The sequence below is a fragment of the Zalophus californianus genome, chromosome 9, assembly GCF_009762305.2.
Source record: "Zalophus californianus isolate mZalCal1 chromosome 9, mZalCal1.pri.v2, whole genome shotgun sequence".
Lineage (NCBI taxonomy): Eukaryota > Metazoa > Chordata > Mammalia > Carnivora > Otariidae > Zalophus > Zalophus californianus.
Window position 1 is genome coordinate 98427035 of NC_045603.1, and position 24286 is coordinate 98451320.

The window sequence follows — 24286 nt, forward strand, 5'->3', positions numbered from 1 at the left end:
ATACTGTACTGTTACCACTGTGGGGAACTAGGTCAAGGGATATAGGGAAACCTCCCTGTACTTTTTTGGGGGCCACCTCGTGTGAATCTATAATTATTTTTCAACAAATTTAAAAACGCCTTAATTTTTAAAAAATTCACTGACTTTTTTCACCTTTTTTTTCCCCCCAAGGGAGATTTGGTGGGGTTTAAGGGTTTGAGCAGGGTTGTGACATTTGGATAGATCTTCCTGGTGGTTTCTTAGAGGATGGATATGAGGGAGGGCAAGACTAGAAGCAGAAGGTATATTTCATTGATTCTAGGAGGCATTTTGTTTTTTCATTTTAACATCTAAATTGGGATGTTTCATTATAACTATCAGCCAGACAGTAGCCATACTGTATTTGTCATACCTACTCAGAAGAATTAAAACTTGTGAAATGGGTGTCTGAGGCTTGGAAGAAAATTCCAGAGACAGAAGAGGAACATTCTTTTAAGAAATGCTGCATCACCACAGCCCTTGATGGCATGCACAGAGGACTACATTGTGTGAAAAATCATGGACATCTAAGACTGAGTCAGGAAAAAAAAAAAAAAAAGAATCCTAGGAGGCTCTGAATGTGAAGTTTTGGGACTATTGTTACCATGTTACTCTTTTTAAATTTCCTTTTTATGTACACACAAGAGTGAACTATTATAGAATCTGTATCTGTATAAATCTACACTTTCAATAAATATAAAATAAAAATTCGAAGTGATAAGAAAGCGTGGTGTCAGTTTATTTGCTACCTTTTTTTCTTAACGGGAGCTAAAATAATGGTTAAGTTTTACAACTGATGGCGTCCAGACAAGGGATAATAGCATAAAGTGAGACCAGGACCATGATACGAGGGGGAGCGAATCCTTGAGAAACTAAGAAGGAAAAATCGACTCAACTTCGGTGAATTATCAGAGGAGGGGTACAGATGAACGGGTAAGGAAATCTAGGATGGTTTCCAGGTTTTTAATTTGGGCAACTGAGTCGATGTGGTGATCTATGTGGGAGGGATAGAAGTGGAGGGCTTGCAGGGGGAGTTCGTTTTAAAGGATACATTGCTTGAGGAGCTTGCTGGCTATGTTGAATGGAAAAGATGAATGAAGCCTTCGTAATTGCTCTGGAGGGGCCGAACCCCGCGCCCGGTACTGGGTGACACGGGCCCACGGCTCTGCCGCGATGGATTCCGCACCTCAGAGTTGTTTGTGAGGGGTGGGAAGGTAGGGTCTGCGCGCCCCGCTGTGAGTAGACGGCGGGACTGCCTCGTTCCCTAGCGCTCTGGGGTCTGGGCGACAGCAAACTGAGGCCCGCCAGCGACTGTGACTGGCTGGAGCTGCGGGCGCCGGGGGCCGTGGGCGGGCCCGGACTTCAGGAACTGCTCAGCGATTGGCTGGCAGGTACCCAAAGAGCCTAAATCAAACTGTTGGCCCCGCCCTTCCGGGGAGCTGGCGCATATTTCCACTCAGCCCTGTCGCTCAGTTAGACTGGTAAGCAAACTATAGTTGTAGTGGTCAGTGAACGATCCCCCCGGCAACCCCTCCTTCGCGGAGACGGGCTGGGAGAGGAGAGCTGGGATTGGCCAACTTGCAGGGGCGGGGCGGGCTCGGCCTTAGTTGGGCTCTCCTTCGGGACGGGCGCCTGTCCTGGGCGTCTATTGGGCCGGGGGATTGTCAACGTTACTGGGAGGCGTGGCCGACGCTAATAAAGTGTGGTTCCAGCGCGGCAGCTGCGGTAAGTTCCACCGCAGCTAGAGCTCCAAGTGGTCAGGCGGAGGCGGAGCTTGGCGGCTTGGTAGACTTCAGCCGCAGCGTTTCCCCGGCCAGGTATCTGGCCGCAGCCTCAGGAAACAAGACGGATCCCTCAACCGTCACAGAAATGTGAGTTGACTCTGGTGTGGGGGGCTCGACACCTCCTTGCCAACTCCCACTCCCAGCGCCGGACTCTGCGGGACGGAAAATGGCGCATTGCAGCAGCTGCGGCGACGCGGGGAACCACCACCGCGCGCCGCCCCCAGACCTGGCCGCCCCTGGGGAGGGAGGGCAGCACCCCATTCCTGCAGCAGCCACGCCAGCACCCCACGGGCGGGGTAGGGGCGCCGGGGCCCACCTTCATGGCACTCTCTCCTCTCGCCTGCTGGGCGCCGCGTTCAGGTCTCGGTAATAGTGAAGCCCGGGACAGGGCGAAGGTGGGGCATGGAGAGACGTCGGGGAGGGGGTTCGAGACTTTCTTGTTGTCTGATCGAATCTGTACTTAGGGCCTCTGGAAACAGTAATGGGTGCACTTGCCAGTTAGTAACTTGAATTGCCCTGCAATCTCCGGATTTATGTATGCCCCTTGCCCCAACTGTGCGGTGTTACCCTACTCGCCCACCCCCTCTTGGCGGTGAGCAAAGAACCAGAAACTTATCTGACAGTTCTTCGGCGCCAGGTGAGCAGCTCAGAAAGACTCAGGGGGCAGTGGCATGTGATTCCAAGCAGCCATTCATCTCAAGGCCACCTGTATAGAAGCTGTTTTCCTGTCATCCCGTCTTAGCCAAGTATTTGGAAGAGAAATAGAACTGAAGATCCTTGCCTTACCGCAACAATTCAATTTAGTCTCTGACCCCCTTTAACACAACCCTCATCCCAAGATCCTGAGGGAGAACTGTGGCGAGACCACCGTATATTTAATAGAGATTTTTTTTTCTTATTACTGTCTGGAGTCCTGGCTTGTCCTAGATATATTTATGTTGCTTCTCTTAGTGACAAAAAAGGGAAAAGATTTATTTATGTGACATATGGTTTATGATTACCCCTGGATGTTTTATTGCTGAGTGTTCCCAACTCCCAACAAATAGTAAGTGAAATGGTCCCTTCAGACGCTTAATAACAATTTCGCTTTTTCTCTATTTGATTTCTACAGTTTTAACTGTATGTGATATTCTAAGCATTTTGGCCAAGCCCTAAGGTTCCATTCACGCACCCCCCCCCCCCCCCCCCCCCCGCCCACAGTTTGGGGAGGAGGTGAATGGACTGGTTCCCAACAGCACACATGTGGGATGAACTGAAGGAAATGGAGAAAGCATGGTGACTAGCAAGGCATCACGAGGTCTCTGACCTTAATCTTGTCATTGATGCCACCCTCCTGGACTGCTTCCAACACCAAATACTGGCTGCTAGCTACTCACTGAATTTTCCAACTTCAGAGAACTAGATTGCTTAGCTCAGTAGTAACATAAGAGTCTTGTGGCTTCCATGGCTTAGTATCTTTCTTTCTTTTGCTTCTTTTGTGCTTTAGAGGGAGATGAGAAAGCGATTTCTTTTAATGGGGTTCAGTTGGGTGTCATCTGCTAGTAAAGTCTCTCTGAAGAGTTATTCTCTTACCTTTTTAGACCAAAAGAAATTCACTTAGGGAGGAAGAATTGTCTGGGTATTAGTTCTATTGTGAGTAGTCAAGGCATTTCCTTTTTGGTGACTTGTGATGATTTGATTCCTAATGCATTTACTCTTGTACTGCTCCTGTGAGGTATGTTTTGTGAGACTGTGCCCCTTTGTGAGGTATTCTTACTATAACTTCTATTCTCCATCAAGTTTGAGAGATCTCCCTCTGCTGGTGGGTTTTTTCTTCGGAGAGAAAAATCTCATGCCTTAGGTTAGATTTCTGGGAATTCTTTAGCAGGTGAATTTAGTCTCTGTGTGTTGGGACATGGAAAGGAGTTTATCTTGAAGACCCACACTAGATTCATCCCTTCTAAGGCTAAGGGAAAGAAAGAACAATCTGTGTGTGTAGTAGTGTGAACCATGATTTCCCTTTGAGACATAAAGCACTAGGGGAGCCTCCTGAGACTTGATGCCAAATCTAGAAAAGGAAGGGACACAATGTCTATGATGCATGTACATCGAGGACCATTACTCATATTCTTGCTTTCTGTCTATGCTCTTGGAACAATTTCATAACTAACACAATTGCCTGGCACCCCAGGTCTATCTAAGTGAAACACCCATCTTCTCTGCCAAAAACAAAGCAAGCGAACAGTCCAGACTCAACTCTACCAACAGAAGCCTTGCCTTTGGTGATTCTCCAAGTTGTCCTTACAGCAGCCCCGATATACTAGTCATGTGTGAAACAACTAATGACGGGTTCCCTTAAGCAAGGTCCGTCAACTTGCTTGTCTTCTTTAGACTGCGTAAAAGAGCTGTTCAGTCCGTAGGTGTTAGTCTTTTGTACGAACTTCTAAACCTGGAGAGGAATTTTCTAGTTTGGCTTTACGTGAAAGGCTTTTTTTTCTGTCAGGGAAGTGCTGTTTAGTCCAAGGCTGGCACACTTGTCCCTGTAGCCGTGTCCCTGTAGAGGATGTTTGAATTTGGGTGAAAGGATAGCCCCAAACAGGATCTCTGGATGCCGCCCTGGATGTCCTTGAACCCCACCTAAATGTTGTTACAGGATCTTTCATCTCTTGCTTCTTCCTCTATGCTTCTTGGTGTCACCAAGAAGTTAGAATCCCTTCTAGTTGCAGGTAGCCTAATCACCATTGTGTTCGTGATAGGCGGCAAGAATGAACGTGATTCCTTTCTTGTCTCAGTTACTTTGTGTACTTGGTCCGCTTCCCTCCACAGGTCTGCTCCAGCTCAGCCACCCACTGAAGGGGCGGAAGGGACTGCTCCAGGAGGGGGTCCCCCAGGCCCTCCTCCTAATATGACCAGTAACAGACGACTACAACAAACCCAGGCACAAGTGGAGGAAGTAAGTGGAGAACTCTTTCTTTTGAGAGTTTCCAGATGATACAAGTTTAGAAACTTTTTTTTTTTTTTTTTTTTTAATAGAGGGGTAGCTAAAAGCTCTGGGAAGCAAGGCATCCCTGAGTTACACAGGGCCAGACTTGAGATTCCATTGTTTTTACCTCTGTCTCTAGCAGGGAAGCTTACTAGCTTTGTTTCTGCACCCCTCCCCCCCAGGTGGTGGACATCATGCGTGTGAATGTGGACAAGGTCCTGAAGAGGGATGAGATACTGTCACAGCTGGATGACCGAGCTGATGCCTTGCAGGTGGGAGCATCACAATTTGAGAGCAGCGCTGCCAAGCTAAAGAGGAAGTATTGGTGGAAAAACTGCAAGGTGAGTTGTCTTGTCCTCTCTGCCTTCTCTTCCTGGGCCTTAACTCATAGAAGGCAAGAAAACCCTCAGGTTCTACCTTCCTCACCTCTGGTGGTGCAGGATCTCTGCCCTGCCGAACTCTGGGGAGGAAATCTGAAGGCCTCCTTGAGATGCATTACCCAGAATTGGCCGCCAGGGTAGGCCAGAGTACTCAGAACCACTCACTGGGTGCCAGCCCTACCCGAGGAGCTCAGAAGCGCTCAGGCTGCTTTTCCCCAAAGACCCCTGGGAAAATCTCGCCTGGCTCTTCCCCACACACAGCCAACATCCACACGATGGCTAGGGTAGGTATATATTTAAATACCTGCAGCTTTTAGGAATTAGCGGAATACTTCATAATGAAAAATGAACCAACTGACTAAAGATCCCAAGTCTGCACCTCCACTGGCATTCCTTTCAAAGCCTTCAGGCAATAGGAGCCAAGCGAAATGGAGCAAGCTGCAGATGCTCTGATGTTTCTGGGAAGCCTCAGTGGTGGTGCAGGGGTGGTTGTCTCATGGGGAACATGAGACAGGAGGGTTTGCCCTCCCCGAGAGGCCTGCCTATCTCCTGGGTGATGTGTGGTTTCTTCCACTGTCCCAAGGACGGAGGAAGTTCTTTTCCCACATCTCTAGTGGGAACATCTCTTTCCTCTTCCCCAAATCCAAGGACCCATTTCTTGGTCATTGTTTCCTCAGATGATGATCATGCTGGGAGCTATCTGTGCCATCATCGTGGTAGTTATTGTAAGTAAGTATCGCTGAGGTTGCTGGTGGGGTGACGAGGTGGGAAGGTCCTGGAGTCTTCTCCCAGCCCTGCCTGCCTGGGGAGTGGGGCTGCTCTGACTGAGGTATGGAGATCGCTACTGTGGGATCATCACCTGGTTCGGGAGGGAGGAAGGGCAAAGACAAGGGACTTCCTTGATGGACAAGCCTTCCCTCTGCAAGATCCCATGGGAAGATGGTCCCTCCTGTTCTGAGGAAGTGGGGCTGTGCTGTTTGTCACTGGCTTGGGTCAGAGGGAGACCACAGGGATGGGACACCCGCAACTGAAAGGCCTGAATGTCCAGTAACTTGATGTAATTTGCCCTCTTGTTTTCTCCTGTCTCTTTCTCTTTTCCAACTGGGACTTCCTGATTCCTGTGTCCAGTCTACTTTTTTACTTGAGAATGTGCCACCCCTTCCCTGTTCTCCATTGCCATCGAGACATCCCTCTCCCTCTGTTTGCTCTCTCAACGAACATCCCTGTCTACCTTCCCCCACCCTGTCCTGGCTTCTCCATTGCCCATTCCTCCATTTCTGTTGCTTTCATTTGCACTGGGTCCCTCAACACTAGAAATGCTGCTCGTGGCACAGTCTCAAAGGAACTCCCTGAAGAGCCATAGCTGGCACCTCACTACCCCCCTCTTATTACTCTCAGCTATCCCCCAAAGCCAAAAAGAGTTGGAGGCCAAAAGAAGAGGAAGGCGTGTAGCCACGGTGACATGCCCAAGAAGGTGCCAAGATTGGGGGAGGAGAAGGGTATGGTGCCCATGGTGTCACCAGGAAAGGCCAGGCCGCTGGAGGGGGCTGGGAACAGCGGGGAGAATGGCAGCTCACTCAGGACTGCTCTGGTCACTTGGGGCTGTTCTCCTAGGCCAGGCCTCAGAAGAGCCTGGGGTGGGCCCAAAGTCCACCTTGGTTCTGCGGTAGTACCCTTTCAGAAAGTCAAATCTGTTTTTGCGGTTATTTCTGATCTATTAGTCTGAGATTTTTGGTGTCATCAGGGATCTTATGGCCTTTTGCTTTGTTTTCTGGAGACCTACAGAACACACGTTAATTGCAAAAGGACCGGCTTCATTCCCATCTTAGAAGCAGCCCCCTAAGCTTATAACTACAAGGGGCTGTCTCTCGTCCACATTTTCTGCAGCATTCTGTATTGTTCATGAGAGCACCAAATAATTTCATATAGCCAAAGCTGGGGACTCTGAGTTAGTTTTAATTGTTGGCACAGATAAAGAGAGAATGAGTGTTAATTATAGAGAGACAATGAATCGAGGGCCTAATTTGAGAATAGCAAGCTCAGAGGAAGCCACTTGTTGCCTGTTCGTTAGGGAGGGTTCTGCTCCTCCCTGCCCATTGATAACGTGTGAGGTGTTAGAAATGAGGATCCTTGGGCTCTCGGGGACTCCTTTCCTCTACACCCTTCCCATGTACTTAGCAAAGACAGGGATGAAGCAGGAGGTCCTTCCTGAGGCTGGCCGATTCTGAGTATTCCGAGAAGTCCAGTATACCCGCCAACCCGGTCTTGGGTGGGAGGCGGGACCGTCTGTGGACAGGTGCGCATGTGCACTGCTGTGCTGTCATGGGACCTCTTATCTAGAGCCACCTGTCTGTTCTTCCTGCACTGTGTTCCCCTTCTAAAGCACCGGTACCCTTATGAATTCCACTTTGCCTCCTTTCCTTTCCTCTCTGCATGGTTTGTGAGGGCAGACAATGGAACCTGAGGATGGGAGGCCATGGCTGGGCTTTAGGATAGGGTGTGAAGTGGGACAGACCCAGGTGTGAGGGGAGGAGGGAGGCTGGGAGCAGCTAGGAGGAACACCCATGACCCCTTATTCCTCCCATCCTCTGGCCCACAAGCAGGAAGAGGCTGAGGCCAGGCCGGGCCGGGTCTGGATGCTCGCTTTCCATGCAGCAGCATTTCATTGCGGAAAACCATCCTTCCTCTCCCTTTGCCCTTTTCCCACATTCCCTTCGTCCTGCCCCAGGGCAGGACTGAAGAGCTGGAAGAAAGCAGTCAGTGTACCCTCCCAACGGCCCCCCTCGAAGGTCTCCACTCTCCTTTGGGCTCCTCCTTGCCTAATGCAGGGGGTCACCGCTGGAGAAGAACCACCACTGTCCTCGATGTGTCCCGAGCCTGCAGCAAATTCGCACTCTTGGCCCACCCAGCCCTGTCACAGGAATTCTTTCCTGGGTTTCTGTCCCTCTGAGGCTCACCAGATATAGTTGGCTTTGTTCTTTTGGGGATGTTTGGCCTTCTACTTTCTTTCTCGCCCCACCCTGTACCCTCTTCTGTGTCTTTGCTGTCCCTCTTCCCTCCCACCACCCATGTGCATGAGCAAATATGCAACCAAACCCTGGGACTTTGCAGTCAAATGAAGCCGAGCTTCCCACATCCCCTTCTTCCTTGGTTTGCCATGAGGCGATGTGGGGTTTCCACTGTGTGTCTGTCATCACCTCTGTCTTTTTTCCTACCCCCAACCTCGTACTTGTATAGAATAATAACCGTTGTACTTCCACCAAAGGCATGTGGCATATTTATCAACTTCATGTATCCTGAACAAAGGCAAAAAAAATATAAATTCCTACCACTAAACTGCCTTGGTTGTTGTTTGGGTTGGAGTAACTGAGGAGGGGTGGGTGGGGGAGGGGTTGTTTTCCTTCCACAGTGTGATGTTGCGTGAGGCCGGAAGGCTGGCTGTGTGTGCTGGGTGGCATTCTCAAGATTAAAGATCCGTGTGTTGGCAGAGGAAGTGGTCTCTACACTCTGTGTTCGTACCTGGTGCTAGTGAGAGAAAGTGATGACAGGAAGTTGGGTGGGCATCTCAGACATCACATCAGAAACTACTGCAGGTCTTCTCAGACGCCTCCCCTCTACCCCCTTCCTCGGTTGTCAGGCTGCCCGGCCTGTCCGAGGGGGCGCCCAGATGAGGCCTCTGCGAACACACCCTGTTCCCCAGCAGCCTCACGGCCAGTTTTCTTCTGCTGGGTTCCACTGTCCTGACCAGACACATTTTAGAAATGGATGAAAGGAGAAATCTCTTGCCTGCAGCTGAGGGAGTGAGGTGCTTGTAGGTATCCTGAAACACCCAGTAGCTGTCCAAAATTACCTTAATTGCAGCTCACGGTTACACAGGGCAACTGACATGGTGCCCCAGGGCTGCCTCTGAGGGCCTTCGTTTTACACCCTGAACACCCTGCAAGTTGGTGCAGCTGGCTTGGGGACACGGCTCAGATGGGTCCAGTGTGGGGAAAGACAGGAAAGTGGAAAAGCTTTGTTTCTGAGGACACAAGGGGCTTTTATTTGGACAGAGTTCACATGCTTCCTACGGCCCAACCCCCACCCCTTTGTCCCACTGCCCCCCACTTGCTCCTTTTTTTAAAAAAGATTTATTTATTTTAGAGAGAGAACGAGAGCACAAGTTGGGGGAGAGGCAGAGGGAGAGAATCTTCAAGCAGACCCCCCACTGAGGGTAGAGCCCACTGTGGGGCTCGATCTCACAAACCATGAGAACATGACTTGCCCACTTACTCCTTTCTTAATACCTTCCCATTTTCTTTTCCTACCACAGGCTCATTTTTAACCTTCACCTAGACACTCTGCTTTCCTACCACCCTCTCACCTCTTCATGTTTTCTCCCTTGGTGTTCAGCCCAGGGACACAATGCAGGAAGGCAGAGATCCACACAGAGCCAGAGTCCCCAGGATCTGTGCCTTCATGCCTTTCTTGGGGCCTTTTTGAGCTCTGAGACTTGGCTGGAGTCCTTCTGGGAGAATGTGACTACTTTTTCCTTTTCTCAGAGGCAGGAGAGCGGTTACCCAGAGGGCCTCAGAGTCTTGGCAGATCTTGGTGAGGTAGCTGGGAGAAAACAAGAGGGAAGGAGGTTGGTTTCAGTTGAGGTAACCCCAAAAGCAGGGGGCTGTGGTATGGAGACTGGCTGGAACTCAGGACACTTGGGCTTCATCCCGGGTCTGGGTGGGGAGGTGGCTAGATCCGGCTGATTCTACAAGTAAGGAGGGGCAGGGGCAGGGCTGAGGGCAAGCAGGTGCTTACCTTGCCGTCTCTGAAACCCCAGGAACAACAGGGCAAGAAGGAAGAGGCTGCTGGCAAAAAGGACTCCGAAGGTTGTTTTCTGCTCTGTAGGTTGAGAGCAGCATGGGCAGGAATCAGTAGGTTGGAATAATTTCCAAGCCCACACCTACCCCAGCAAGAGGGAAAAAGCGGGGGGAGAGAGAGAGGAAGAGAGAGAGCGAGAGCGCGTGTGCACGAATGCGTCCCCATCCCCGGTTAAGGAGCTTATGTCAAGCGTTCTGCTTTCACCCAGGAACTGGGCACACTGTAGTATTCGTACTTGTTGAAGGTTGTTGGATATCCGTTTGCTCCTCCACACGGAATTTCCTACCCCTTCCCACCTTGGGACATTCAGAGAGATTTAGGTTAGATGAGTTCACAGGTGAACTGAAATTTTGCGACTAGCTGGGGAATGATGTAAGTTGAGGAAAAAAACCCAGTTCTGGGGAAGCTTGCAGTCTGGCGAGCCACCAAAGAATGCCCAATGCTCCTGGACATTTGCATTTCTTGTTTAAAAACCGTTTGATGATGGGGCGCCTGGGTGGCTCAGTTGTTAAGCATCTGCCTTCGGCTCAGGTCATGGTCCCAGTGGGATCAAGCCCCGCATCGGGCTCCCTGCTCAGTGGGAAGCCTGCTTCTCCCTCTCCCACTCCCCCTGCTTGTGTTCCCTCTCTCGCTATCTTTCTCTGTCAAATAAATAAATAAAATCTTTAAAAAAAATAAAATAAAACCGTTCGATGACACTCTGTGACTTTAGGATGACATTCCAGCTTGAAGGCCCATTGTGATCTGCCCACTAATAGCAATAGAGGGTTTAAGGCTGTTGGGCAGTCAGGCTGCCCATTTTTCATATTTTACCATTTACTAGGTGGGTGACCTTGGGCAAATTACCTAACATTCATAAGTGCTAGTTTGCTCATCAATAAAATGGGAGTCATGATAATACATGTGATCATACAGCTAAGTGCTTAGTACAGTGCTTGCTTCATGTAAATGCTCAATAAATGTAATTACTTTCAAGCTTCAGGGCCACTTCTCCCTTTTCCCACACACCCCCGGCTCTAGCTCTGCAGTTCCCCAAATTCTCCTGAGACTTAGAATTTGGCCTTCACCATGTGCCATTCTTTCCATCTTGGTTGTTCCCCTCCCTGCTGAGCTAGCTCGCTTGGCTGGTTTGTCTCCTCCAGGCCGTCCTCCCTGACTGCCTAGTCCGTCCCTCCAAGCTGACTAAGCTGCTTGAGGGCAGGAACAATTCACCCTTGATCTCCAGCTCTCAGTACATTGCCTGGTGCCCTGGAACCTGGGGTATAGCGGAATCTTGGGATGTGGGGGCAGCTATGGAGGCTGCCGCCTTGGGAACCAAGAAGCGGAGGCTCAACGAAGTGCTGTGGGAAGCAGAACAAGGCCAGAGACGAGCTGGGGGCAGGAGAGCCTTGAGCCCAAGTCGGGAGGTGGGGAAAGGAGGGCGCTCCTAGTACCTGGTGGGGAGACCTGGGCGCTGGCCCTAAGGGGCTGCTCCAGGGAGCTGTGGGTGACCTGGCAGGTGTAAGTGGTGCCTGCAGGGCCAGGTTCTACCCTCAGGAAGGAGGAAATGCTGTAGGTGCCTGCTGTGCTTTGCCGGAGGCTGGAGAAGGAGGCACCAGAGACTGGGACCGGGGCTCCGCCTGGTTCCTCTTGGGTCCATGTCACGGCTATGTCCAGAGGATAATAGCCAGCGATGCTGCAGATGAGGGTGGCTGGCGGAGTTTTGTTCTCCAAGCTCAGTTGTACTTTGGGGGTAGCTGGAAGAAAGAATGAGGAATAAGATTCCAGAGGGCTCCAACCTGACAGCAGAGTTGCCCAAAGCCTTCTTTCTCTTCCTGCTGGCAGTGAGAGTAGGTTGTGGGAGCTGAAGTCAATTAACCCCTCAGTGGAGTGCCCAAGGTGGGTGTAAGGGGTCCACCCTGGATGCAGGCCAGAAGGGGGCACATCTTCCAAAGGTAGTTGAAAAGCGATAGTAAAACCAAGTAAAGGTTGGCTTCTTATCATCATGATAGGCCACTGATTTTCAGGGACATCAGTGATGAAATACTCCTGCCAGTCGGATGGCTCCCACGGCCCCCCCTTGGTTTGCTGCTGCCCCTCCTCAGGATGTGGTCCAGAGGAGTGGGGTACTTGGGAGACAGCCAGCTGGGACAGGGCAGCGGGACCTGGGGCTGGGACACTGCCTGGTGGAATTATCCTAGAGTCTGACAGGGGGCAGTCTGTGCCCCTAGGATGTAGATGGCAGTTAGTTTGTGGCAATGCAGTCTGCCTCCCGAGAAATTGCCCCTGTGTTGGATTCTGTCCCGCAAAATGTTCGCATAGGCATATCCCTTCCCCTCTCCCTGGAGAACTGAGTATGGCCTAACCTTGGACGTGGAACTGGATGATTTGTTGAGCTTGGTACAGAGAGGTGGTAATCTGGCAAATGTAGGTCCCCTCATCCTTCAGAGTGAGGCTAGGCAGGGTGAGGGAGGCATCCCCGGCCAGGAGTAGCTGCTCAGGCTCCAGGGTGGCGCCCTCCCGCTTGGCCTGCCGCTGCGCCCTGGTCCAGCGGTATACCAGCTCGCCGTTGCCCTTATGACGCAGCCGCCACTCCACACCGGTCAGCTCCAAGCCCGGTGCCATGGAGAAGCCGCAGTGCAGGGAGGCTGAGGACCCCAGCAGGAAGTTCAGGGACGGGGTCTGTGTGGTCACTTGGAGCTCCACTGTAGTGAGAAAAAGAAGGGTGATTGTGGGCTACTTCCTCCTTGAGTCCACCTGATCTCTAGCTGTGGGCATGTGGTGGGCGTCCACCTGCCCCTGCCTCCTCCTCTGGACAATGAGGCTAGTTGAGCTCATCTCCCACTAGATGGAACCACAAAGAAATGGTGCTCTGGAAAGGCAACCTGGCACACATGGTAATCCTAACTGTTTTTGAGTCACTTACCCCTGGACAGTCTGACAAAAGCTACGGACTTCTCACCAGAAAAGTACACATGCAAAATTATGGGTTAATGTTGACCTTCAGGTCAGACCACTGGAATAGCAGAAAAAGCTCTGGAACCCTGCTTCTTCCACTTACTAGCTCTGTGACCTTGGGCAAGTCACTAAGGGTTGCCAGGGTCATCTGTTTAAGGAAAGGCTGCTGTGAGACTACATAGGAGTAAGAGTTTTAAAAAGCACACAGTGGTAGTATTTGTGCCAAACGTGCTGAACCTGAATCTAATGAGGAACAATCAGACACATCCAAATGGTGGGATACTCTTTGAGACAGTGGGCCTGGACTCTCCCAAATGTCAGTGCGAGGAAAAGAATGTTCTGGACTTAAGGAAGCTAAAAGCTTGGGACACCTGGGTGGCTTGGTTGGTCGAGTGCCTGCCTTTGGCTCAGGTCATGAACTCGGGGTCCTGGGATCAGGCTCCGTGTTGGGCTCCCTGCTGATCAGGGAGTCTGCTTCTCCCTCTCCTGCTCTCCCTGCTAGTGCTCTCTCTCTCTCTCTCTCTCTGTCAGGTGAATAAATAAGATCTTAAAAAAAAAAAAAGGAAGCTAAAGGCACAGGACAACTAAATGCAATGCATGATCCTTGTTTGAATCCTGGCCTTAAAAAAAAAAAAAAAAAATCCCCAAAACAAACCAGAAAGCTATAAAGAACATTCTTGGGACAACTGGAGAAGTTTGAATTTGGACTCTATATTGACAGTACTACTATATCAATTAAAATATTTCTTAAGTCTGATGCTCAGTGGCGTAGCAAGCAGTGGTGGGGGCAATGGGAAGAGTGCCCTGGCAGAGAGGAGTATTTTATCACCAATAGTGTTCAAGATTGCCGATATGGTGATGGTGTGATGGTGAGAATATGTTGTTGAGTTCTTAACACAGTGTACCCCCTTATTGCCTGCACCACTGTAAACCGCTCCCCCACCTTGGTTTGCTGCTGGGGTGATGGTTTTGTGATTATGAAGGAGAATATCCTTGTCTTTGGTTATCAATTTTGTGTTCTAAATGAATACATGCTCTGCATGGAAACTTTTGGGGTGAAGTGTTGAGATATCTGCAATTTACTTTCAGTTAGTTCAGGGGGGAGGCAATCTATTCTTCCATTTATCAAGAGAGAGAATGTGGCAAAATATTAATAATTGGGTATTCAGTACCCAATTTTTTGCCCATTATTCTTTCACCTTTTCTTGTAGGTTTGAAATAGCCCAAGATAAAAGGGGGGGTACTTAGCTGTGCCACTGGACAGATATGAGAACCCCTCTTTTCTAATGTGGCAGGATAAATTTAGGTTGCACCACAGAAAGCTTCGAGTGTTCTGGGGCTTTCTATGGATAGGAGGGTAGCCCCTTAATCTCTGGACTTGGTTGTCTCTTTCTGGAGGCAAAATACTGGATTTGATGAATTCTGGAGAAACCTATCATCATGTTCTCAATTTCCTGTACCTGCTGGGTGGGATGTGCTGGGTGGGAGAGGGCAAGGACCAGGTTTTACTAATAAGAGCTAATGAACGAATTTGCATCACTGTAGTTGCTCTAACCATCTTGAAGCGCCAGACCAGGCTGGCTTTCACTGGGCTACAACTGGTACTTGGCTGAATAAGACTGCTAGGGACAGCATATGTGAATAGAGCATCACATGTCATTTCCTTAGATGAGTGAGGTGAAAATTATCCCAGAGGTGAAAATTATCCCAATCCAATTATTTGGGTCTTTAGGAGAAAGGACCGAGGCTAGGGACACCTTGAGATGACTGATGTGGATAGAGGTGGGCTTGTTCCCTTCGTTCTCCTTCTATTCCCCCTCTATAGCTGACCACTTGGGGAAAAAAAAAAACAACCCAAACTTTCTTTCTGCTACTTTTAATTTTCTCACCTGCAGTCTGTACCATCCCATGGGGGTTCAAGGGCAGGTTCAGTGTGGGGTGCAAGACAGCCCCATTTTCAGCATCCCTGGGAGTCTTCATCACCATGGAGACACTAGGTCCCCCTCCGGATACCTGCACATTGGTGATGAACCAAGCTGCCTTCTCAGTGGCCTGGAGAAAATAGTGGGAGATCTCACAGGTCACCTCCTTCCCGTTGCAGTCAGCATGGAGCAAGGCCTCGGCCTGGGGAATCTGTACCAGGTTCACTGGGGGAGAAGGGCAGCACAGAAGTCTAGTTGGTTTGAGGACACCTGGCCCATGGGAAGCCGGCATGGTGGGTGTACTCGGGAACTGGGCTGTCTCAGCCGAGGGAGCCCAGAAAGATTGTGACATAGAGTGGAGGGTTCTTACCCGAGGCCTCGAAGGTAACAGGTGGGTTGTCTTTGGCCAGTGTGCCCCCTTGGAAATTGGTGAAGCCTTCCAGGGAGCTGTCATCCAGCACTGGTACCTGCCTCAGCACGAGCAAGGCCTTCACCGTGTTCCTACTGCTGGCAAAACCTCCATGCTGCCTACCTTCCTCCACCAGGAAGCAGTTTAGGACCACATCCACTGCCCGCCACTGCCTTTCAGCTGCAGGTTAAAAGATGGCGGTGAGCACCCTCTTTCCAGAGAGTTGCTTCTGTGCTCGAGGGTCACCCACCCCAACTGTGGAGTCATCAGGGAAGGGGTCAAAATCTTCCAGGGTCCTAGCTGTCTCTGTGTCTCTCTCGTCACCCCCAAATCAGCCTTCTGGGAAGCCTCTGCTACTCCAGGTACATGCTTGGTATGAATTATTTAAAATGCTCGATTTGCCTCGCTCAGAAGACTTTGTTTTTATTCTTACTACAACTGTTGCAAAAAAACTACCTCTTCAGTCAAAGAAATTCTGAGCAAAAGCAAATAAATGAGCAAAATTGCCACTGGGAGAGGAGACAGGACACTTGTGTGGCTAGGGGCCTTGGCAACCATCTTTTCAATTTCCCAGCCAGGCCACTAGGTGGGCTCCACTTTCTGCCATTGCAGGTGGCCTTCCCCTCCCCCACCTCCAGGGCTCACCTCCCGCGGGGATTTACTAGCCCCGGGAAGCCTTCCTCTTCACCGGCTAGGCCCCCACCACATCCACCCAGGAGGCCCCTCTTCTCATCATTTGGCCTTTCCCACAGGCTTCTACCCTCTCCCCAGCACCATTGGTCTCCTACTCTGCCAGCCTTGCTCCTGTTGGTTCCTGTTGGGCTTAGGAGGCGATAGGAAGCCATCCCTGCCCCTCCCCCCAACCCTTTCCCCTTCGGGAATCTCACGGGGGGTGGTTACCTGGTGCGCCCTGGGCCCGACACCCCCCCCCCACCCCAGCCAGTGCTCCCCACTCACCTGGGTCAGCCGCCACCCGGGACAGAGCCAGGCAGAGCAGCAGGCACCATCCCATCCCCGTGCCCATGGGGGTGGCGCGCCCGCCCCTCGTCCCCCCGCGTCCCCCACCGCCTTTCTGCACGGCCTCCCGCGGGCACGGCCCGGCTGGGGAAGAGGGGGCCTCTCCAAACCACCCTCGCCGGCCTGTTGCTTTCTCGCCAGTCCTTGGCCTCCTTCTCTTTCGCTTTCACTTTGAGTGTCACCGCGGCTGCCTTGCCTGGGAGCGAAGCCACCGGGTGCTCCTGCCGGAGTCGTGTTCATTGTTCTCCTTTTTCTCCCCCGCCAAATCCTCTGGTTATCTCAAGACCTGACTTGACTGCAGGCACCCTTTTGCTCCCCACCCAAGAAAAAGTGGAGCTGAAATAAGGGGGAGGGGGAAGGGCGAGACCGAAGGGCTACTGGGGACCTTTCTTCAGTTTCTGTGGGTGCCGCACCCACTCGCGACCCCCACCCCCCGACTTGGCCGGGCCCCAACACTAGTCTGCACTGGAGAAAGCTCCTCCCTCAGATCCCGGCCGGATCTGGGAGAAGAGGCTGGGAGTGGCCTGCACCGTGAGATTGGAATTTCAGAGAGACAGCGCGGGGAGAGCTTCGGTGTGTGGTTGGCTGGCACTTTATTTTGCGGAATTTTTAGGTCAGTGATACAGCACGTGGTGGTTCGTAGGGGAAAGTGTGTTCTCCAGCTAGGGCCCCAGCCCTCCAGTGCAGCGCAGGGGTGAAGGTGGCTGGGCCAGGGCACACACGGGACCCATGAGCCTTTGTCACTGCCAATCTCCAAAAGGCACTTTCTCAAGTCTGCGCACAGGAAGGGGTCTTGATGACAGGATGGTACTGAAACCCGGGGGTGGGGGTGGGGGTGGGGCCGGGCAGTGGGGGTAGGGGGTGCCAGGTCTCATTCCCGGTGGATGGCTGCTGGGTTGGGATGGAGGCAGGGATTTTATTGTAGTGATGACCCGCCCCCTCCCCCGCCCCATCGCGCGGTGCGCAAGCTCAGGAGTAGGAAGCAGGTTCTGGTTTTCGGTAATCTTCCTGAATGGGGATGGCGCCGCCCTCTTCCTCCCTGGGGCAGCTGTAAGGACAAGGCTCTGCAGGCACCACTGGACTTTCTTCTTTGTCTGCGGGAGGAGAATCAGATGAACCTTGGCGGGCAGGGGGGGTGGGGGGTGGTGAAGGGAGTGGAGATAAACCAAGGAGGGTCAGCCTGGGGGAGGGCTGTCAGGGGGCTGCCACCTAAGAGGAAAGGAAGAGGAGGTGGGAGCCAGGATTGGTAAAGATGGAGTGAGGAAGGCTTCTGTGAGTTTCCAGGCATGGACAGCGGGGCTGGGGTGGTAGGGTAGGGTGCAGGGACAGGACTGAAGACCTGTATTTTGTCTCTTACTTAGTCTGTGTTTTCTTTGTTGATGGAAGAACAGGGCTCCGATCATGGTGAAAGCAAGAAACATTCCAGAGAGAATCACAAAGATGCGGATGCAATCTGAGCTGCACAGGGACCTTTGGGCTGTGATAGGCAGGAGCCATGCAAGGGTTTTTGGAGAGGGCCTAGGTCTTGTTTCCCCTCAGCCCAAGCAGGCTGTCACCCCTCCTCCCATCTCTCTCCCACCCCCTCCCCCGCTGCTACCATTGGACCAAGTTCTTTCCTAATCCCTAGACTCTGCTTCTTCCCCTTCTTCCCCTGACTCCTAGGAGCTTTCTGGCTGGCTTCCCTCTCCTGTATGCAGTCTCTCCGGAGGTAGAGAATGTGGAGAAAACTCACGTGGCCAGTGGGTGGAGAGAGCTGGGGCAGGCAGCCAACTGAAGTCAGCCAGAGTCTGCACCTGCCGGACTGTCCTGGCCTCCTGCATCTCTGGAAAAAGAGACAGGGTGAGCAGCAGCAGGGAACCTCCTAGGGCACAAGCCTGGGCTGAAGGAAGGCCCAAGGCCTAAGACGCACGGGGAGATGGGAAGGCTGACCGGCCGACCAGGCAGCTTATGTGGGGAGGGTGGTGGTTGGGGCACGACCCTTACCCCCGTGACTGGACAAAGTGTTGCCTGGAACTTACTTTTGGCATAAGGTAAGTGGGTGGGTTGTGGGTGTGGGCCCGGGGCCCGGGATGGTTGAGGCAGTGTCAGCAAGGCGTTTGAAGGAGGATCGCACTCCGTGCACTCCTTGTCCCTGCACTGCCAGCCCTTGGGGCAGGCACACTCTGCATTTGTGGTGAGGGTACAGTTTCGGATGAGAAGACCTGGGGACAGAGGAGGGCGGGAGGAACACAAGAAGCTCAGGCCTCCAAGACCTGCCGGGCGCACTTGCTAAATCCTGCCCTGGGCTCCCATCCCAGGCCCACCTCCGGGGACTCCTGCCCCAACCACACAAAGGCCTGCCCCTCCCTTCCTGTCACCCAGTGCCTCTGCCTTCATTACTAGCATCATTAAAGGAGACACTTGGGGCTTTTCCTTTATTCATGGTTCAGAAATGCCAACTATAAAAAGTAGAAACAGCTTGCAGGATTTTCTCTCCTATTCACTGGCATTTTGATAACTTCTCAGTGGGTGGACAGAGAGGTACACAGGTCATAAGTGTGAACTTGCTACAAACTGGACCCATGAACAAGAGCAGCAGCGTTCCTCTCTAGGCACTACATCCTCTCACCCACAGATAGCCACAAGCCTGACTTCCTAACACTGCAAGTTCATTTTGCTTATTTTTGTCCTGTATTTGTGTAGTCATGCCTGGGTACTCACTTGTGTCTGACACTCTTACTCAATCCTTTGTGAAATTCATCCATATCGTAACTGCAGACTGTTCATTCTCATGCTGTATAGCATTTCACTGTATGAATATACCATAATTCATGTGTCTGTTCTGTTAATGGGCATTTGGGTAGTTTCCAGTTTTTAAGCAGTCAGGAATAGTGCTGCTATGGTCCCTGTTACTAGAGAGTTCCTTGATTAATAACATAGTTTGCCTTTAGAATATAAATTTTTTTCAAGTGTAGACATCAGGTGCTGAGTGACTGCCGATAAATTATACTAGGGGAGGAGGATGTGAGGGGCACTGGGCTGGGTTGGGCTCACAGGTGGTCAGTGTTAAGAAGAGGAAGGTGATTCTGGGGAAGGCACCAGCACCCGGATTTGGGCCAGGCTTGAGCCTAGCCTGGTGGGGCCCTGGGACAGTGCCTTTCCTGACAGGCAGAAGAGGGGTGCAGAAAGGAAGGCTGGAGGATGCCAGAGATGACGACCAGGGCTCTAACAATTCCTTTAGCAGATGCTTTTTGTCAGAAAAGGGAGAGGGACACAGATTCCTTCTTCCCATCCTTATGCCCCTATGGTTGCTTCTTTTGGAATTCTGACTAGTAATTGCTACCAGAATTTGGTTTCCTTGTGGCTTACCAGGAATCGTGAGCCAGCCTGGACAAGGGTCTGCAGGACGAGAACAGTGATAGGGGAGGTAACAGTGACCGTGAGAGAGAGAAGAGATAGGCAAAGGTGAGGAAGATCACCAGAGGCAGTGGTCAGGAGGGTATCTGCCCAAAGGGAAGAAGGGTTAAGGGCAGGGCTGGGCTTGGTTACCCGTGGAAGGATTGCCATGGTTTTCAGTGATGAGGATCCAGAGACCTGGGAGTTCTCTTCACCACATATAACCTGTGCCCCAAATTCCAGGCCGATGTCAGGCACTTCTCCATCTTACCCATGGGAACACTGAGGTCCAGAGGGGGCCATACTCATTCAGCCTCCCCCTGACCACCTCACCCCTGGCCACCATCCCCTGGAGTCCTGCAGCCAGTCGCTGCATGGGTGCTGTGGAGACCTCTGGGCTGAGTGTTACATAGAAGGGTCATGGAGCACAGCGAAGGGCGCGCGGGCAGGCTCAGTATTGGGAAATGGCCTTCTGGTGGGGCCTACAGCGAGTGGGGAGGCTCTGACCAAAGTATTCCAACCCTGCTGGGGTTGCTGCCAAGAAGAGAAAAGCATCCCTTAACATATTTTTAAGTTAAGTGGACTGAGGAATACTTGTGTATTTAAGATGTTGTTTTTTGACTGATTGGCAATGGCAAAACCTTTTGCTGAGTTCATTTTTAAAGACGACAGTGTAAAAGGCCTACTGAGACCAAGCACATTTTATAGGTAAGCAGTGTAGTAGTTCGGTTCCGGAGTCCTCAGAAGGGTCCCTAGGGGGAACATTTGTTCAAAGGGGCCGCTTTAGAGTCTGTGACTCTATCCTGGCTGGCACAGTTTCTGAAATTCTAGCTAAGCTGGAGGAATAATAAAAGAATTCATAACAGAGCTGCAGACATTATACTTCTTCATTGAAGAAAGATAAAATTACAAAATAAACAAGAAAAACATGGGCCACATATATATTCATTTTCCTAAATTGGCTTTCGTGCAAAAAAAAAAAACAAAAAAAAACGAAGAAGAAGAATGTTCTCCACTGGCTGGTATTGTTATACCCTAAGAAAGAGGTACTTCAGGTTCTAAACAAACGCGCACTTCAGCCAGCCAGTTCATCAATGGGGGGGGGGGGTTGCTCATCTGAAATCTGGGGACCTAGGGCCACTTCCTTCCTCCCCTTTTTTTCCACTTACTCCTTTTTCTTGTGATCTGAGTTGTACATGCAGTCTTGGCAGCCCCCCAATTCTGCTGACCCCTTCCCTGTAACACCAGAGTTCTCCCCACATCAATATGTGCCCTGCCCTGCCCAGTGCCCTGCATTGGCTCCACTTGCAGTAGCCTCGAAGTGACAAGCTCAGACCCCCTCCTCCTTGCTTCTCCACACCCAGCTCTGCCACCTTGCTCCCCCAGAGGCTTGCCCATCTCACCGGAGTTACAATGCCGACAGCTCTCACAGTGGCGCCGGGAATGGTGGTCTGGTGAGAAGGAGGCCCCCGGGACGCACGGGTCACACTGAGGAGCCTCGCCAGGCCTGTCACAGTCCTTCACGAGGAAAGTCCCTGTGAGCAGAGGTCCAGGGTCAAGGCCCAAGGAAGGCCACTTCTCTGCCCTCTTCAAGGTGGTACAGGATTCCTGTCCTTGCTTGAGCTCAGACGCACTCTCTGCTGCCCTTCCCCCCCCGGCTGCGAGGCCTCCTGCTCTTACCTGGCTTACACGCCTGGCAGCACAGTTCTCCCTGGACCCAGTATTGCTTCTCCAGACAGCGCTTGGGGGCTGGGGTCGCCGAGAGCCCCGCCAGGGTCCCCAGAAGCCACAGCCAGCAGGGAGGTGGCCGGGCCATGGCTCTTGCCCAGGGAGCCCTTTCTGCGCTCCAGTTGCTGATAGCTGGCCTCCGTGGAGCTGGCCCCTCCAGCGGGGTGCTGGTGCCCTAGTCTCTGTACTTCCTGGGCAGCAGCTGCAGGCCCTCTTCGAGTTGCTGGCTTCAGGTGGCAAGCCGACCTTTGATGGCAGCCGCAGCTCTGTTGTGGCTGTTTTTTTTTTCACAGAGCAGTGACTTCCACCCCCTCCCCCTTTTCCGTGTGCTGGGTGCTGGGTGCTGGATGCTGGGTGCCAAGGAGAGTATTAAAGGGCAAGCACTGTCAGAAGACCTGCTGCTCTTCAAAGACCTCCATCCCCCCCCAACACGTTGGCCTCTCCTGGTTGTCATCTCGCTCTTGTGCCCGCTGAGATCGTAACCCACCCGTGCCTGCCTCTTTTACAGAGTGTTGGATGGGGTTGCCACCTCTCCTGTTCACGTGCTCAGATGCAAAGATGCCCACGTTGCCCCCTGTTCACAGCTTGCAAGCTAATACCAGTTTAGAGAAGGAGGGGGAGCCTGAACTGAGTATAGGTCCACAGACTTTGAGCTGAAACCCTTGGGGTCAGATAAGTTTTAGAATTAAGAATCTTTCAGATTCTGGGAAGTAACTAGCACTGCAAGATGCCCTCACGGGGCCGAGGTAGCACTCAATCAAGCACAACATTTCTGCAGCAAAAGAATTGAATACTTGGGCACCTGGGTGGCCCAGTCGGTTAAGCATCTGCCTTCAGCTCAGGTCATGATCTCGGGGTCCTGGGATTGACCCCACATCGGGGCTCCCTGTTCAGTGGGGAGCCTGTTTCTCCCTCTCCCTCTGGCTCTGCCCATCCTCACAGCTCATGCCCTCTCTCTCTCTTTCTCTCAAATAAGTAAATAAAATCTTTTTTTAATAAAAGAATTGAATAAGCTAAGTGGGGTGAATAAGGACCGTAATTAACCCTTGCATCAACTGAGGTCTGGTTTTATGGCCAAAAGACTTTGCTACAGAATGGTTCAGAATTGCAAACAAGGGACTTAAACCTGTGTTCTCCTCTCTGTTGGACTCTGCTAGGAGATCACGTGTGATCTCATTTCATCTTCCTGCCAGCCTGGGGGACGGGTATCACTCCAGTCCATCCAGCTTTCCCTGGTCATCTCACTATCATCTTCATCCTCCCTTCCCAGCCTTGGCACTTGGGATCAGATTCCCTGGGTCATCTCTTCCCTGTTTCCGCTGTTCTCCAGGTAAGGCCGATCTGGGGACATTGGAACTTGCTGGACTTTTCTCTCTTTGAGTCCTGGCTTATAAGCATGGCTTATTTCTCCAGGCACTTTTCATTCAAGGGCTTTGCTGTTCTTTCCACACTGCTCATAAAATGTCACACTCCTGTGACCTCACCTGTTAGCTCTGTTCTCTATCTCACTCTAGTTTCCTTTCTCTTCATATTTTCCATCCTCTTGCCTTTCCCCAGCCCCTTCTTCTCTTTAAGAGGGTCCTCACATGTGGGAAGCCACATATGAGTGTGATCTGAAGAATTATTTCTGCACAACCATCCTTCTCACTATCCGGCAGGGCGCCTGAATTCCCACTTCAGACTGATAACCTTGGGATCTGAGGATTGGGCTATCACGAACGGTCCTGCCCCATCCCCAGATTATGGTCACTATTTTCACTGTGAATCTTTTTTTTTAAAAGATGTATTTATTTGAGAGAGAGAGTGTAGGGGGAGAGGCAGAGGGAGAGAATCTTCAAGCAGACTCCCTGCTGAGCGTGGAGCCCCAGGAGGGGCTTCATCCCACCACCCACGAGATCATGACCTGAGCCGAAACCTGGAGTTGGGCGCTTAACCAGCTGAGCCACCCAGGCACCCCTTCCCTGTGAATCTTAAACCCTGGGTGGGCACAGGGAGGCAGGGGTGTGTGGGGATGGATGACACCATGCAGGAACAATGAGGAGTTGGGACCTTTAGGGAGAACTTTCGGGAAGTGGAATTGGAGGACCCTTCGAGGACTGACAACTTTGACTAGCTGCAAGCTGCTCACCCATGTGAGGGAGGCCTCGGTGGTCTGTGCTAGGGTCCATCATCCCCTCTTCATGGGGGAAAGGGCAGGAGCAGGGTCTGCCTGGCTCTCCTGGCGGACCCTGGCCAGGAGGAGGAAAGCCAGCTTTCGGGACCTCACTTTCCTCTGGGCAAATGGAATGACCTCATCTCCTGCCTTCTGTGTTGTTTGCATCAATTTCTGGTGAGTCTTGGCCTGTCCTGGACTGGCTCCCTGGATAGTTCCTTCCTCTTGTCTACAGGCCCTGCGAGTGCAGCCTGCTGACCTCTCCCTGGGGATCTGCCACTACCACATTCTCCCTTGGGGTGTGGCTTCTCTCCACACCTGCTGGCACAGAGATACATCTTCTCTTCTCATAAGCTCCCTCCTTCGCTTGCATCTCCAGGGACAGGCCCACAGAAGCACTTCTCTTTTGATGATTTTCATTAGTTTTGAGGGCCTGACTAAACCCTCGGTCTGGAGCAGTGACCATAGCCTGGATGTCAGCGGGGGCCACCCTGCTCCTTGATATCTAGGTAAGACACTCCTCGCCTTCCAAGCAGGACAGGTCCTGGAGAGAGTGGGCAGGAGGCAGAACTGTCACTTGGTACCAGTTCCAGTGGGTCAGCTGTTGTAGTCACCTCTCGTTCCCACTCAGCTAAAGTCCTGTTCCTGTCTCTGTGCCCCTGCCTGTTCCCTTACTTCTGCCCTGCCACAGGTTCCAAATTTGGGACACAGGGCTTTCTGGAATTTTCCTCCAAATGAACTGCAA

At 51.8% G+C, this 24286-nt stretch overlaps 3 protein-coding genes across 7 annotated transcripts in view; 1 reads left to right on the top strand and 2 right to left on the bottom strand.

The window, feature by feature from the left end:
* The first annotated feature begins 1758 nt into the window (after positions 1-1758).
* Positions 1759-24286, top strand: part of VAMP1 (vesicle associated membrane protein 1) — a 79577-nt gene continuing 57049 nt past the window's right edge. Inside the window, exons 1-4 of one of the 2 annotated variants that reach the window (XM_027593899.2) lie at positions 1759-1889; positions 4608-4734; positions 4947-5105; positions 5822-5873. In XM_027593899.2, coding sequence (XP_027449700.1) covers positions 1888-1889; positions 4608-4734; positions 4947-5105; positions 5822-5873 — 340 coding nt within the window. In that variant the 5' untranslated portion in view covers positions 1759-1887. Of the gene's footprint in view, positions 1890-4607; positions 4735-4946; positions 5106-5821; positions 8480-24286 lie in introns of those variants that run through there. The other variant, XM_027593898.2, reaches the window with a different exon arrangement.
* Positions 9163-16437, bottom strand: TAPBPL (TAP binding protein like). 3 transcript variants are annotated; one of them, XM_027593893.1, is made up of 7 exons: positions 16227-16437; positions 15231-15449; positions 14828-15085; positions 12347-12685; positions 11435-11737; positions 9939-10022; positions 9163-9743 (listed from the first exon to the last, which is right to left on the bottom strand). In XM_027593893.1, exons 1-7 carry the CDS (start codon positions 16291-16293, stop codon positions 9700-9702), a joined length of 1314 nt encoding a protein of 437 aa, XP_027449694.1. In that variant the 5' UTR covers positions 16294-16437; the 3' UTR covers positions 9163-9699. The 3 variants fall into 3 exon arrangements, with proteins under 3 accessions (XP_027449694.1, XP_027449695.1, XP_027449693.1); XM_027593894.2 differs by lacking the exon at positions 15231-15449 and having other exon boundaries at positions 16227-16420; XM_027593892.1 differs by lacking the exon at positions 9163-9743 and having other exon boundaries at positions 9874-10022.
* On the bottom strand, positions 16858-21607 carry CD27 (CD27 molecule). 2 transcript variants are annotated; one of them, XM_027593895.2, is made up of 6 exons: positions 21342-21599; positions 21065-21196; positions 18305-18487; positions 18019-18108; positions 17644-17763; positions 16861-17380 (listed from the first exon to the last, which is right to left on the bottom strand). In XM_027593895.2, the coding sequence occupies exons 1-6, from the start codon at positions 21475-21477 to the stop codon at positions 17256-17258; spliced, it is 786 nt and encodes a 261-aa protein (XP_027449696.1). In that variant the 5' UTR covers positions 21478-21599; the 3' UTR covers positions 16861-17255. The 2 variants fall into 2 exon arrangements, with proteins under 2 accessions (XP_027449697.1, XP_027449696.1); XM_027593896.2 differs by lacking the exon at positions 21065-21196 and having other exon boundaries at positions 16858-17380; positions 21342-21607.